Source organism: Drosophila simulans, chromosome 3R (genome assembly GCF_016746395.2).
Source record: "Drosophila simulans strain w501 chromosome 3R, Prin_Dsim_3.1, whole genome shotgun sequence".
Classification (NCBI taxonomy): Eukaryota; Metazoa; Arthropoda; class Insecta; order Diptera; family Drosophilidae; genus Drosophila; species Drosophila simulans.
Window position 1 is genome coordinate 2,433,193 of NC_052523.2, and position 15,261 is coordinate 2,448,453.

At 43.8% G+C, this 15,261-nt stretch overlaps 1 protein-coding gene across 3 annotated transcripts in view; it reads right to left on the reverse strand.

The window, feature by feature from the left end:
- The window catches only part of LOC6726902, a 96,855-nt gene that overhangs the window by 76,123 nt on the left and 5,471 nt on the right, over nt 1–15,261 (reverse strand). For all 3 annotated transcript variants that reach the window (XM_039294529.1, XM_016175906.3, XM_039294528.1), the window contains exon 2: nt 450–1,011. In XM_039294529.1, the coding sequence (XP_039150463.1) occupies nt 450–609 (160 nt within the window). In that variant the 5' untranslated portion in view covers nt 610–1,011. The remainder of the gene's footprint in view (nt 1–449; nt 1,012–15,261) is intronic.

The window sequence follows — 15,261 nt, forward strand, 5'->3', positions numbered from 1 at the left end:
CCGTTTCTCGTTACCCGTTTGCGGCATCCGGGGCGTATACGTACTGGCAATTAAACGTAATTACAAAAACATAACCGAAACTCGATTGGAAAATGTTTCGACTGCTTTGAATCTCCAGTTGATTGAGCTGTCTGTTCGACAGCGATTTGCAATTTATGCAAATCACGGCGCTCCAGGTGAGCGAGAATAAAAGAAGTAGCTAGTCGCTGACTGGATTGTTTTGCCTAACTTTGAATTCGAATCGCATTTGAATTCGCAGCGACACGGAAAGAAAAAAGAGGTTTTTTATAATGCCAAAATGCTGTTGGTTAATGTGTTGTTTTCACTGTTTAGTGATGAAGGAAGTAACTAGTTGTGTATCTTAAACGTAAGATAGTGTACTCCTTCGGTTTGCAATAGATTATCTGTTTAGGAGCTCCTATTTTTTCAGTGCATTCAAATCCACTCACCTGGATCATCGTCGTCGTCCCAATCGATTTGACCGGAAGTTAGGCTGATGTGTGCCGCGAATAGGAAGAGCGCGAACAAAGCGAGGCAGCTTCGTCTGATGTTGGCGTTGTAGGAAGTTGTTAGGGGCATTGTGGAAGTCCTTTTCGCTGGAAAATCCATTGTGTAAAGTGTAGCAATTTATATGCGGGCTCGAATCGTATTTCAGAGTGTTTACCGCCTCTGCGCTGATGCTGTTTTCAATTTAATTTTCTCGAAAAAGTGCGCTCACACGCGAGCACTTTTATCGGAGCAACTGGCTCCTTCGACGAAGTATTCCCTAAATTTCGGCGAACCTCCGGCTTCCTCCAGCTCCAGCTGGGCTGATTCGGAATTCTGGGAGTGCGCGGCTTTTTGCTCTCGACTCCGACAACTACTAATTAAGTTGTTTCATTTTCAGTTTTTGCCCGGGGCACAACTTTCGCGCTGCTGCTGATTTTGCTGCCGTTGATGTTGCTGCCGCTGCGTTGCACTGAGGTGTGCGGAGCTCTCCAATTGTTGCATTGTTTTTCCGATTTCAATTTTCTGCAAGAGGTTGAGAGTTCGGAGAAATGAGAGGCGAATAGAATCATAATTCGACGTTTGTTTGGGGGAAACACAAAATCCCTTTTAAGTGGATTAATAAGTAAGCTAATTGCAAGTTGGCTAATTAGATAATGATAATGCCGCTGTAATATGTGTTTTTTTTTTTTCGAAAAAGTGGTTTGCGGTGAGTTACAGTTCTTAATATATTCAACATACTTCCTAAATCTGTATCTTATATATATGTATTCAACTACCACGCAAATCTCAGCTAAATTTGAGTAACAACGCTTCCATTTCTATAAGAGTCATTAAAATTATTTTACTTTGTATTCGCTAGGCATCATTAAGAAATTGCTGCCCAGGCTTGTAGTACAGTATATACAAACTTTTACTCTTTGACCCAGTTTCCTGCAAGTTGTATCCACGTAAAAGCGGAAATTAGTTTCACTTTCGTAAGCTAACAAGCTGCGCAATGATGACGGGCTCATTGAACCCCAGTCTCCTTCGGCGGGGCACTTCTCACTTCTTTTGGCCCCCGAAAACGTTGCCTACATTTCGGGGCACTATCTGCAGTGTCTAATTTGGCATGGTGGCATGAAGGCATGGTGCACATCCACATCCACGGCCAATTCCCCCCGACCGGCTTATTATGCGCACTTCAAACTTTAGACAACGCGGCAGCACCAGGAGCAGCAGCTACAGCACATTGTTGTACATGTTGGCAAACATCTCACGCCACGGCTGCCTGCACATCCCACTCGCCCAGGCCAAAAAACACTGGCACTCGGACAAAAAGGTTTCCGTCTTTACAGACAAATTGCATTACAATAATAACTGATTTTCCTAAGTGTTTACCCCTTAAAAAGGAAGTAGCTATACATACACGTTTCAAAGAAATAATTTTAAAAGGAATTTACGAAATCAGGTCATTTAATAACGATCGCGTTATTAGAGAGACGTTTAAGTTGTTGCTATAAAAGCATTAGTTTCAAATAAATTTAGATTAAATTCCCGATGCAGAACTATTTTTTCTCAGTGCAGCCACTGCTCAGCCTTCAGCCATTCCCTGATGGTGGGGCTTCCTTATTTTATGCAGGCAGCCACTCACTCAAATTTCGAGTGCAGCAGCGTCGCTGCAGCAAATTTTGTATACATTTCGTTTAATTTGGCCGCTGCCGAGAGCCCCCTTTTCAGCCCGCCGCTCGAAAAACTTTAGCGACACTGTTTTGGAAGGGGAAACGTTATGCAGAACGAACAAAACACCGGGCTGGATAAAAACCAAAAAAAAGAGTGAAAAGGGGGCGGGTGGAGGCGAAAAACTGAAAAAGTTGTCTGCCGAAATCAACGCCACTTTCGCCACAAGCATTAAGCGTTGCATGCAAAATTACCAGCGAGTGGTTTGTATTTCCACTCTGATTGCTGTTTAACATGGTTACATTGTCCTTGGAACCGAAACAGCAAAAGCAACAGCAACGGCAAGAGCCACATCAACTGAAACTGAAACTGAATCAGAGTAAGAGTCCTGGAGCCGGGGCATCCTGGGTTCCGTCGTGTTGTTTCAAACGTGGCCGCTTTGCTCGTTTTTGATGGTTGTTTCGGTAACGATGCATGTGCATCAACATCTATGGTGGCCGTGCATCATGACATGCTCTAGTTGCGAAACTTTTATACTTTCCCACTTTTTGCCCTGCCCAGGCGCTTTTTTATCGCTTTATTTATATATTTATATGCATATGGGACAAGTGGCGGCCAATGCGGGGTCGAAGGGGAATGGGCATCGGAATGGGTAACACGAATTTGCTGTTGCACAAACCCAAACTTTGCCCCCGGCTGGACAAACTAATTTGCGCTTAGACAGGGGGCGGCCAGGACAAAAGTTTGCGCCTAAACACTCACTTGAGCGGAGGTGAAACCGGTTTTCAGGAACTTATGCACGACAAGAGGCGAACGGCAAACATGTGCGGTTACTTCATCAACATTTCACGCTCGACTTGGCCAGCTTGGATGGGTAGAAAATGGTTGAGAACGGTAGAAAAACTGCCAAGGCACGCAGCAAAAATGTATGCAATGCCGGCTGCTGTGCCCCGCCCCTTTTCCCGCCTGCCACAGCAGTCTCACCTGGCCGGCAAAATAAACTCGACTCAACTGTTGGAAATCAACTAGCTCCTGCCCCGAATCCTGGCGAACACGTGGCACAAAGTTTGCTTTCAGCCCGGCGATTCTCGTTCCTTTTTGCGGCTCCTCCTCCTCCCGGCCAGCGCAAATACTTGGCAGTGAATGTGCTCTCGGTCCGTGTATATTCATACGAGTATTTGTCCAGGTATGAGTCCATGTAAGCATTTATCGGTCAGCACTCAGTGCCTGACCGAAAACCTTTTCGGCATCTCGGCAACGGGTAGGTGGAATTTTTCATCCAACCTTGTACCGCCAGCCTTTGATGGGGCTGACTACTTCCATTCATGCATTTATAAGAATGGCCAAGTTGAGGAGCATCAAGTAATCTACGTTGCCAATGAAAAGATATGTTAATTACAGCTCAAGTATTAAGCTCAAGCTGAACTGCAAAATATGTCCAAAGACATAAAAATTGGGGGGAATTTAAATTCAAAATTACAGAAAATGGGCTGAGATTTTAGAGGGCATTTTAAGGTACAATTTAAGATGCCTGATAGAAAATGGTTTACGAATAATAATTTATTTCCATTCATGTTCCACAACATGTTCCAGATACTTCTGTACTTTTATTTCAATTTCATTCATATTATTTCAAGAATAAGTCCAGTCTTCAGTACGAAATGCGTAATTCATTTTATGACCGTGGTCCTCCTTTAAGTCCTCATTTTTTCTTCGTTCTGCGTTCCTGCCTTTTTCTGGGGCCATGGCCAGTCATCGATTTGGCACGTTTTGCGGGTTTGCTGAGCCAGGAGTTGTCGTGCCAGGAGCTCCTCAGATCGCGATCTCCGCTTCCGTGCAGCCATTCGGACAACGAGTTAAAGTGTTTCGCCACGCACTTCAATAAAAACACCTACACGTACACAGCCGGTAAGCAGCTAGTTTCGTGACGACGACGACTCCGGCGATACGCATACGCAATGTGGGCCAGCGGTGGAATAAAGTGGCGCAGTCTGTTGCTAGCATATATTGTGGGCGTATCCTGTGGGTGTGCGGGTGTGTGGGTGTCTGTCTGTCTGCCCGGCGGAAGTTTTTGCCCTCCTTCTGGCTGCGCCATGTGTTCAAGTGCTTAATAACTAAATGCCAAGTGGTTGCTAGCCGAATCCAATAAAATATTCGGGCAATCGGTGGCTGGTGCCCCTGCCGCGCAGATTGGCGCTTTAGTTACGCCCTGGTGGCTGCGGTGGTTTCAGCTTAGTGCAAATGGCACTTATTCAAAGATAATTAAAAACCGATAGCAAAGCCAGCATCGCCTTCAGGCGCCTAAAATAATAAGCTTCTCTGAGCCATTTAATCCGCGTCCCACGCCCGAAAGTTCCGCATTCTACGTGAAGGGCTTACACCACCCGGAAGCTATCGAAATGCAATGAATTTCATTTTTATGTATTTTTTTCGGGACGTTAAGCGATAAAAACATATTTTTTATTCTTAAACTATGAAAACATGCATGTGTTGCGGATTTTCTTTCTCATCACATGCTGGTAATACCCGCTGACATAATAGAGGGTATATTGTCTTCATTCAGAAACTTGCAGCGCGGTAAAATATATATTTTGCGATCATGGTATCAACAGAACTAGTCTGTCACTGTTAACTAACTTCCCAAAAGCCTTTTTATTGAATATAATATAATATGGAAAGCGCCGGATCGGACCACTATATATTTAGTCGAAAGAATTTTATTCTTGTTTAAGATGGCAATATTTTCTTTCATTTTTATTCAAGTATTTTTTGTTCTGTATCCCAAACTTTTGTAGGATGATTATTTATAATTAAGATACATATTTTATTCTTATTTGTATTAATTCAAAGAAATAAATAAAATAATTTCAAAGCAGCAAAGTTTTCGGCAGAACACGCTACCTAATTAGATAACAACATTAGCAGCTTTTAAATTTCACGGCGTTGTAGCCCCAGGGCCTTTGATTAAATATTAAGCGCTTAGTTGCCTAAATTTTTAACATTTCGACATTATTCCCCCTGAAAAACCCCAACCAGCCAGGTGTCAATGTCGCAACCCCAGCTCCGTAATTGCCAGAGACACCAAGGCCGTTGGAGGCAGAGGCGTCGTCCTTGTTTGGCAATTTCCAGATGTGTGTGGCTAGGAGCAGATACACACTTATGCGGACCGTGGGGGAGCTGGGGCCACAAAGAGGCAGAAGTAGCAAATTGGCGGTGACATTGACAGGGCGGAATGTGGGCGGACACCCGGGCCACTACGACATACTCAGACCCAGACTCAGACTCCGGGCCCTGCTACAAAGTACACAAAAAGTTTTCTAATTATTTTGTCATTAAACGCACACAGAGCCAGGCTCACACATAGACACACAAGCAGGCAGCCTTGTTTACAGGCATACACATGTTTGCCGAGCCATAAAAAAGGGTTGGGTTTTGGATATCCGAAAACCCTCCGGAAATACACGGAGTTCGGGCGAAGGGGGGAAGGCGAAGGAAAGTGTCCTTCGCAAGAGGCAACTTTTTCTCCTAATTGTTTCATTTCATGAAACGGAGGTAAGATATTTCGGCAGCTGTGCGTGTATTGCCCCGGGCACTCACACACTTACACAGTCACACACTCTGGTACCAGCACTCACACTCGTACACATTGCATTAAAACAAGACATCACCTCGCACTCACTCTCGAAAGCGCTGCATATAAAGCGATTAACACGACGAACGCTCGAGAGGCTCGGTGATTAGGGCGGGGGCTTCAAGGGGTTCAAGGATCGAAGGACGAGCAGGCAGGAGCACCTCGCGTGACTGTGGCTGTCTCTCCTTGTTAAACAACAATTTGTTGAATTATTATCATACACCGCCACCCCTTCACCGACGCAAACACAGACCTGGGGAAAAGCCTTCAGCATCCCGACAGTGCTGCTAACTATATACTTCGAAAGGAGCTAAAAATATTAAGTCACAGAAGATTCTTAATCAGCAGAGGTTATTTTTAATGTTCTAGAAATAGCACACGCTTTGTTGGTGCCAATCAATATTTATATCCCTAATAGTTGTTTATATTAACCCATAAAACTAAGCAGCCATGCTTACTATGCTGCAAATAGTTATGAGAACGTTACAATGATAAGATAGATATAGTATTAAAATCTTTATTTTCTTGGTTTGGATTAAAATTTTTTTAATCTCACCTTATACATTAGCTTCACTTCTATACATAATACAAATAAATGATTGAGTCAATTGATTTATTTTAAGAAATCTCGAATTCAAGGAAATTTGAGAGGGCTATAAAACCGCCATATTAGGCGGGAGAAAAGCCTACTTGACATCTCAGCCACCATTAAGGGGCATTCGAGTGCATGTGTGTGTGTGTGTGCCTTGCTCACTTCGACGGCAAGTCAAATATGTTTAATAGCTAACTCGCTGTATTTGAGCGTCAGCATTTCCTCCTCAAACAGTCGGAGCAAATAAGGCCGTGTGCTTTGTAATTTCAGCTGCCTTCCGGTGACTAAGGTTTAAGTAGTGGAATGCGCCGGGGAAATGATGTTTCGAATAGCTCATCTGGTAAAATGCTATTAAATTATAATTGCCACGCTGGATAATAATTCGTTCGGGCCAATTGTTTGCCGTAATTACCGGCTTACCGAACGCATCGGTAAAAACGCATTATTGCGTGCATGGAATTTCATTTTTTATTGCTTCAAAACTGCTTCACTTGCAACAAATAGCAACTAACAAATTAGTAATGACAGCTCAGCTGGTAGAAGGCAGCGATTTACTTTTTCCACTGGATCCATTAATTGAATGCGCTTTTTGTGCCGGAAAAGCCATAAAAAAGTATTAATGCTTTACCCAGTAAACAATTCTAAAGTGTTTTTAGAAAAAATGAACTGAATCAATTTGAGCATTTTACTAATTGAAATTTTTTACCGCAAGAGTATGTGATTTTACCTTACTATTATATGCCTTCATTATTTCCTTTGAATTTGTACACATAACCGCGGTGTTTCTTTCGACCCAACTCATGGAAATCCACTTTGGAAGCTAAAAACATAAATATTTAATTCGAATTCCGCTGCTAACTGCTGTCTAGGCTTTTAGACACGTTCTACCATCGTATATATGTTTAATATATCTGAATATTCTGCGCAATCCACAAATTGCGCGTTTGTAAGTGAAAAAGCTGTGCGATTACTCAAGAGAGCAACTTTCGGATTCAACTGCAGCAACTGCTGTCAAAATGTCATAAATTGAAGCGCAGCTACAGTCGGCAAATAAAGCAACCTCCCACACACACACACTCGCACACACAAATTTATCCAGCTGAACCCGGCGGAAGCCATTGCAAAACTCACCCACACATCGCCATCAAGAAAACAATCAAAGTCCTTACACGGACACGCGGTCGCACACACACACGGCCACACACTGTGCACACACAGTTGCGCGTAAAATAGTAGCATCTAAAACTCTGCCATAAGCTATGAAATCCACCAGCTAATGCCCGGTATTCACTTCAACAAACTGCTGCCAAATAAATATTCGAACGCAAAAAAAGTGTACAAATTATTCGAGTAATCGGAGAAGCGCAACTACAGCCTTTTATATTTAAGATGTGCTTTAATTGAATATTAATATCATGGTATTATAATCAACAAATATTCATTTCATTTAAAATAACTCTATTCACAAGAATCCACCGAACCCATTATTGCAGACACTAATATGAATAATTCGTACATACAATTGATGTACATAATGTTGTTAATAATCAGAATCCTTAAATTTTTTTTGATACTGTTTTTGACCTCAACTGTACCCAACCCACGCACACACACACCCACACGCTCACAAGCGGACAATTAAAAAGCCCAGGAGTAAATGCCGACTATTTGAGCCGCAGTTGCTGCGCTCGCAGATGTGGGTCCTCCGGGCATGGCCTATGATTTTAGCTTTGTGGCTCCCGGGAGACGGCAACTCGGCCACTGCACGGAGTTATTGTAGTTTTCATTGTCGCGCTACGGCTGCCAGACGCAATATATCGAAACATTTGCCGTTCGGCTTTCGAGTGGATCCGCACTCGCATTTGCACCGCCGCAGCAGCAACTTTACTCAATTACGTGCCTTGCTGGCTGCTTCCTGGGCCAGGATCCCCAGGATTCCCGGGATACGACTCCCGATCCCCGGACACCGCCCCTCATCGATTCACGTCAACTACTTTGGCAGACTTTCTGAACGAGTTGAGCTCACCTCTCAGCTATGAAATCAACGACTTTAGTGCAAACTTTCAACAATTTGCGTTTTGGCCACGGCCTGGCACGAAAATGGGTATGGCCAAGGGGGCTTGCAAGCAGCAAATCGAAAGCGAAAACTTTCTGTGACTCAGTCCCCCTTGCCCAGCTCACCCGGTTGGAGCTCAGGTGAGGATGAGGACGTGGATGGTGGTGCCCGAGGTGGGCTGCGGGGAGCAGGGGCAAAGTTTACCAAAGCTTCAGCCCAAATACCCAATGGGCTGTTTGATAAAAGTGACTCCCAGGGGCTACCCGTTTACATCTACATTAGCGAGGACGTCGGCATCGACAGCGATACCTCGCCATAAATATAGTTCAATGCACTGAGCGAAAAGGGAAAATTTCGAAATCATGAAAAACTTGTTATGAGCTGCCAAGTGGCAAATAAAGTTATTAAAAGCCTACATTCTGCAGTTTTTAAGAATGATATTAGTAAACATTTTCAATTTACAAAGGCTATTTGTTAAGAACTTTCTATCATACTCAGTATTATTTAGCTCAATTACAATGAAACTTATCACAAAATACCCGCAGTGTATGGATTCCGGGTGTGATGAACTGTTGTAATAATATAGCGTCCGAAATGTCGTCTGGAGTTAAGGTGGTGACCCCGCCCACAGATGGCGCTGCCGAGCTGCCAACATGCGATATTGTGCAAACAGTTGGGGAAAGTTTTAAAGTTTCCGACAGCCGCCATCGATTGCAGGCGAACGAAGGTGGTAACTAAATTATTTTGATGCCGGACCAAGACGGTGGGTCCAGCTCCCCAGATGACTTTGTATAAATTCAGCGCTGAAAAGTTAAGTCGCAACATGAAGGGCGTGATGAGCGCCCCGGGGACTGGGGTATTCAGGTGGTCTAGGAGCGTGAATATTAATTAGTGGCAAAGTTCAATATTTCAGAGTTTAATGAAAGGACTTACTGGCTGATTCGCTGATGATGCCGCCGAGTGAACAATTTCGACGGCTCAAGGTTAGAGGCACAAATCAAAACCCGATCGTATACGGTATTTAATTAATGAAGTTTCGGGCCAAGCAAATTGTTGATTTAACAAACAAAACAGGGGGGCAAAGAAAAAAAACAGATCGAGCACTCAATGCTCTTTGGAAACTCACAACTTTGTGGCCCCTCATATTTCATTTGACTGGAGCCCCCAGACAAATAATAACATTTCTATTAGTTGGTAAAGTTTCATTTCATTTCAACTTTGTTTCCGTTTCCGTTCGCCTCTCTAAGCGGGTTTTTGATGGACTTCCAGCCAATTTCACCGATTTCATTGTTGACACAGCCGGGAGTCGGAGTTTCTGGGCGCAAAAGCCAAGAGTAACAAGTAAATTGGCCACTTTTGACACTTGCTAAATTGCTTTTTTCAGCCATTCCCGCCCATTGCAGGTTGTCAAGCATTTTGGCCCGCATTTCGATGGACCCAGTTAATTGGCCCTCGGATTAGACACACAAATCAGAACAATGGGCCCTCATGGGGAGCAATAAAATGTTTGATAATCACCAACTTTATATAGAACATAAATTCACGTCTCGTACTCTTTGGCTGGTCGTATCAAACGCCATCGATCTTGCCAATTGAGTTAATACTGACAGTCAATGCGGTGTATCAACTCCGCTTTTATCATCACGGTGGCGAATAGAATGGAAGTCAAATCCAGACAATGGCCACCGTTGCGTGCGGGAATAATGTATATTTTCAATATAAAGGACCGCCCGATCACCTGATTAGAACCCACTCGACTCGTAAGTCATAGTTTCCCAGCACCAATAAAACTCTGAAATGGCCGATTTTGATTTGTATCGACGGACTCGACTGTCGTGCAACACCTCCATAAGGGGTTAGCCACATTATGGCCACCCTTTTGTCCACCGAGCTTCTGTTCGCCGTCAGTCATTTGTTTACATTTTATTGTTATTGTTGTCGTTGATGGGATTAATAAATTTTCCATTATCAAGATTTTCTGCTCCGAGCTGCTCAACTTGCAGATAAGTCGTCGGTGGGGAATGGGCAACTTGGGAACTTGGGAACTCAGGAACGGGGCCCATGGCCATTTGTCTATCGAGCATTATTTTCTGGCTGGTTAAATTTATATACACACCGAATGCTGGTTAACGAGCGTTTCGCAGTCGACTTAAGTGCCACTTTTTATCAGCCCGTAAATTACAGCGACTGCCCGCGAATCATTTGATTTCTCAATTTTTAACAGCATCATTCATCTGCATTAAGCCCGGCAACGCGACTAATCACATAAATCACTTAACGGCCACGCAGCAAACTGGAGGACCGGCTTAGTTGGTAGTAGTTGGTCTAGACTCCAGTCCATTCGCGGCTAATGCAATCATGTCAGGAACACTGTTGCCTGCTTTATATTCCAAAGAGTTGCTGGATCTGGCCAGTAAAAATAGCTAAAACGCTCTTAGTTGCTTATAATTCTGTACAAAACTGCAGAATTTTCATCCGACGAAACTGTCTACCAACCTAATTTTGTCGAACGTTCGGTGGGTGTACTTATTATTATTTCAAATCAAAGGAAATGCCTAATCCATATATCCCAATCCTGTAGATATTGTAGTGCAAATATTCTCTGCTCCCTCAGAATAGCCAACAGGATAGCACTCAGCTAGCGCGCAGTCAGTGGATCCGTTGGCCTGCCGCTAATAGTTTTTAAGTATAATGCAATAAAGATGAAAATCCGAATCATGCTTCATCAACATCAACGTCAACAATATAATCAACCCCCCGCCGGAGACAGCGACTTTTCACCGGAGTTGCCAGTCGGTCGGGGGTTTGAAGTCGGGCTCTGGAAGGAGGGGGGCGTTTCGACTCTGGACTTCTAAGGGAGGTGCAATGTTCGTCAGGCCGTCAAGGGCTGCTGCGTAGCCCCTGGTCGACAATTCAATGTCCTGCTCAATTTGTCCGCATGAAAAGTGGGCGGCAGACTGGCGGCCCTCGGCCTCTGCTTATTTGTCAACAGAGGAGGCTCCAGCGGCCCCCAGTCACAGCTGCTGCCCAGTGAGCTGATGCAGCTTAGTCGCCCAAGTGCACAGCACCACGACGAACCGACGGACTCTTTGTCTGCCTTGCACTGAGAGAAAATAGGGGGATTCAAACTTTAAAGGCAATTTAGTGATTGTTAATTGACATTAAGGTATTTTTATAGTTTACTATTTAAGCGAATATTGTTATATAGACTTCTTAAACATACAAAAGTAACTTTGTGTGCAAATTAAAATATTTTTTCCTCATTGTGGGTGCCTCGAAAGCGGCCTCTGCTGTCGGTTTCCCATGAAAAAGCGCAGCCAGCGGCTCTGGCATGGCCTGTTCTCTGTAGCCTGTTCCCTGGCCTCTGTTCCGTTCTGGCCCGGTGCTCTATCCTTCGTCCTTCGTCCTCCGTCCGCCGGGATCGTCCCACTTTGTCGCACTCCGTCCGGCTGTCTGAACGTCTGGCTGTCCGGCGGTGTCATCGTCCATGCTGACAAACAAAAGTGCCGACAACGAGCTCAAGGGAAGTGAGTGACTGTGACTGACCCGGAAAACATTAAAGGCTGACTGGGTGGCCTGGTTGCTTTGGTAGCTTTGTGCGTCTAGGAGTCGTAGTCGGAGTCGAGTCGGGATCGGGATCTGGAGCTAAGCTAAATGCCCTTAGCCAGCTCAGCTGCTGCGGAATAATAAAGCTGGCTGGCTGCATAAATATTTATGGCTCGAAATTAATCAAAATCATAAAAAGCTCTGAGAGCGCAGCCAAATGAAATGAGCCAAATGCAAAACTAGTTAATTAGTTTTTCTCACGCACACACACATGCTCGACAGTTGCAGTTACATGTGAGGATATGTAAGGACCTACAGCGGCGGCCATTCTGATAGAAGTCAGAGAACCACTTAATTAGAAATATGCCTCGAAACCTATTTTAGTTTTAAACAGTAAGCGAAGAAAGAATTTTTTAATATTACATACATTTTTAACTTTTTTCTGATGTTAGTGAAACTATAATAAAGCTAATTAGCCTGCTACTATGAAATAAAGATAGTTACAAAACTGTCTATCTATTAGTTTAACCGCAACTGTAAATGGACTCGAACATGGCTGGCAGCTGGAAATTCGTTGGCAGCTGCCATGTAACCATTTGGCCAAAGTCCCACGTCCACGTCCACGTCCACATCCACTTCCCGGCATGTGGCTAAAGCTCTCTGGCTCGGAGACCGATGGAATGTAGTGGCCATTACTGAATTATTAACAAACTCAATTAAAACGAGCACTAATTTTGCCAACTCTCCGCCCGACAAGCCCACGCACACACTCAGCCCGAATGGAAGCTTTTTAAAATGCCTGTGCATGTGAATGCAATGTAATTGTGAATGCGAATTGGCCAACGGCTCGTCCGGAATATCTTTGCTGGCAATTTATGGCCTCAAATAAATTAATGAAATTAAATTTGAATTTAAAACAAATGACCGCAAGAATATTTACAGCAAAATTAAATTATTAGGCAGGGCCCAGCGGAGAAAGTTCAATATAAACCAAGGAGGCGAGCAGCAGCTGGAAATCGAATTTGGCCAGGCAAATCTTTGGGCCGCAAATGCATATTTGACTAGTTTAGTGGGCATCCTGGCCAACTTGACTTGTTTGCCCTGCCAGTCAGCCAACTATCCAACCATCCAGCCATCCAGCCATCCGGCCAGCATGTCTTAGGCTGCCTCAATATTTGTTGACTCTGATAATCCTTCAAGTTTGTTGACAATGCGGCTGCGACTTTTGCCCTCAAAAATATTGCGCATACGCCCCGAGGAGCAAAAAACGCCACAAGTCTCTCGAACACTCTTGCTAACATACCATAAGTAGAGAAAAGTGCAACATGCTACCCGGCCCATTCTCAGTTACCGCAAAGAGCAGCACTTAATAATTACTTGAGCATTTTGTGATTTACACTTAGGAAATGAGTTGGGGCTCATAAGTTACACTGACATTGCGACTAAGGAAGACAATTTGCAGGGGACGGATAAGATTATAACGTAACTGTAATGCAAAGTAAATAGCTATTTCATTATCAAATAAATTAATATTTAACAGAATGAACCAATGCAGTTATCTATTAACTTTGTTTTACACGGCTAAGGAACCAACTAGATTTTCTGTCAGTGTACTTATATGAGCCAGACTTTGTCTGAGAGTCTTTTCTCCAAGAGTGTTTGTATGTATATATAACATGCTGTAAACATGTGTTTGCTTTGGTGTTAAGTAAGCGCCCAAAAACTTGTTTGTCAATTTTCCGTAGCTGCAAGTCTCATGTGCGAGCTGCAGAGCGAGCAGTCGCTCTAATGAAGCAAACTGAATTACCTTCTAGACTGGCACTTAAAATTAAACTAATGTCTGTTCGTGTAGCTTTAAACCAAGCCAGACTCCTACCAAAATTAGCATGGACAATTTTCCAAAGCCCCCTTGGCGGTTTCTCACCTCCATAAAAGCGGAGCCACGCCGCTGGCAAATGCTTTCAGCGCTTTCGCTTATTTATTTTTGGCAAAGTCACATTTTATGCGCTCTTGTTTGTTAGCCGCATGTGTTGGAGTTGCAAACAGCAAACAAAAAATAAATGAATAACCCAACAAAACATCGAAGGCGGAAACTTTTCCTGTTGTATTCCGCTGCTGTAGCTCGTGGTTAACTTTGATATCTGTGTGCACTTGAAGAAAATGTGTGTTCTAAGGGTTTAATATTTTGAATCTTTCTAGTTTCTACTAACTAGTAGAACAACCCCTTGTCTGCAAACAAAAGACTAGACAAGATTAAATTTCTATTAAGGTTTCCTTGGGCTTATCTCATTATATGGTGTTGTTGTTACTTTCTAAAAGGATACAAAGGGTAGCCCAATTTTTTTCAGTGCCTTAAGGCCGAGAGTGCCTGTCTGCTTGTAGACTCACGTTTTTTTTCGTTCTATTTAGTTTGGTTTGGTTGCTGCTGAATAAAACATTTTCACGGTTTGTAGACCGAAAGTAACCCGCGAGCTACCTTCATATCAAATGTGCTCACACCCGCAGGAGCACATACCACATACCACTGCGCCATACACGGCGTATACTTGATGTGTTTTAAAAGTGTGTGTTTATGCCCAGCACAATGGCCGCCTTTGTGTATGTGTGCTAGTGGGGGAGTTTGGGGTTGTCTTGGATGTTTTGTATGATGTATGGTGTGCATGTGCACGCCTCCTTCGAAACGCTCGGCGGTAGTAAAAACCCTTTTCATTGTTGTTTACAGATCATTGACGTTGATTGTTTAAATGAAATGTTTGCTTTAGCTTTTATTTGTACTGCAAAATAGGCGGGGGAGTGGGCAGCTTGCGGTCACATAAAGTGCCGAGCATAAGCTAAATATAAGCAGTGGCTGGAAGGTGTAGTTGCAAATGATGACCTGGAAACCGCCCTGCGCAATGTTTTATTGATAAGTGTTAGAAGTGGGGCCACACGTGTGAACACGTGCTAATATTAGCAATCCGTTCAGCCCCGATAAGTAGGCCTGGTATTTTTCCATAAGCCCATAAAAACGCCCTCCGCCCCCGAAGTTCAGCCGAGCTGAGATCTATTTTCTGCCCTTTTTGCCCGACCCCAAGTTGACTTGAGTTATAGTCGACCCACGACACGCCTCCTAATCCACGCCCTCACTTAGCGTTTTTCGTTAGCTTACACCTTGCCGCGTTATTATGGCTTGAAATTATAATTTTCCCCGAATTCCTTGCTTTTCGGTCCGAGCCATGCAATTATGCGAACAACCTTCGAATACAAGTTTAATTGCTTTTTGCATTTCCACACAAAGGCGTGCAATTAGCA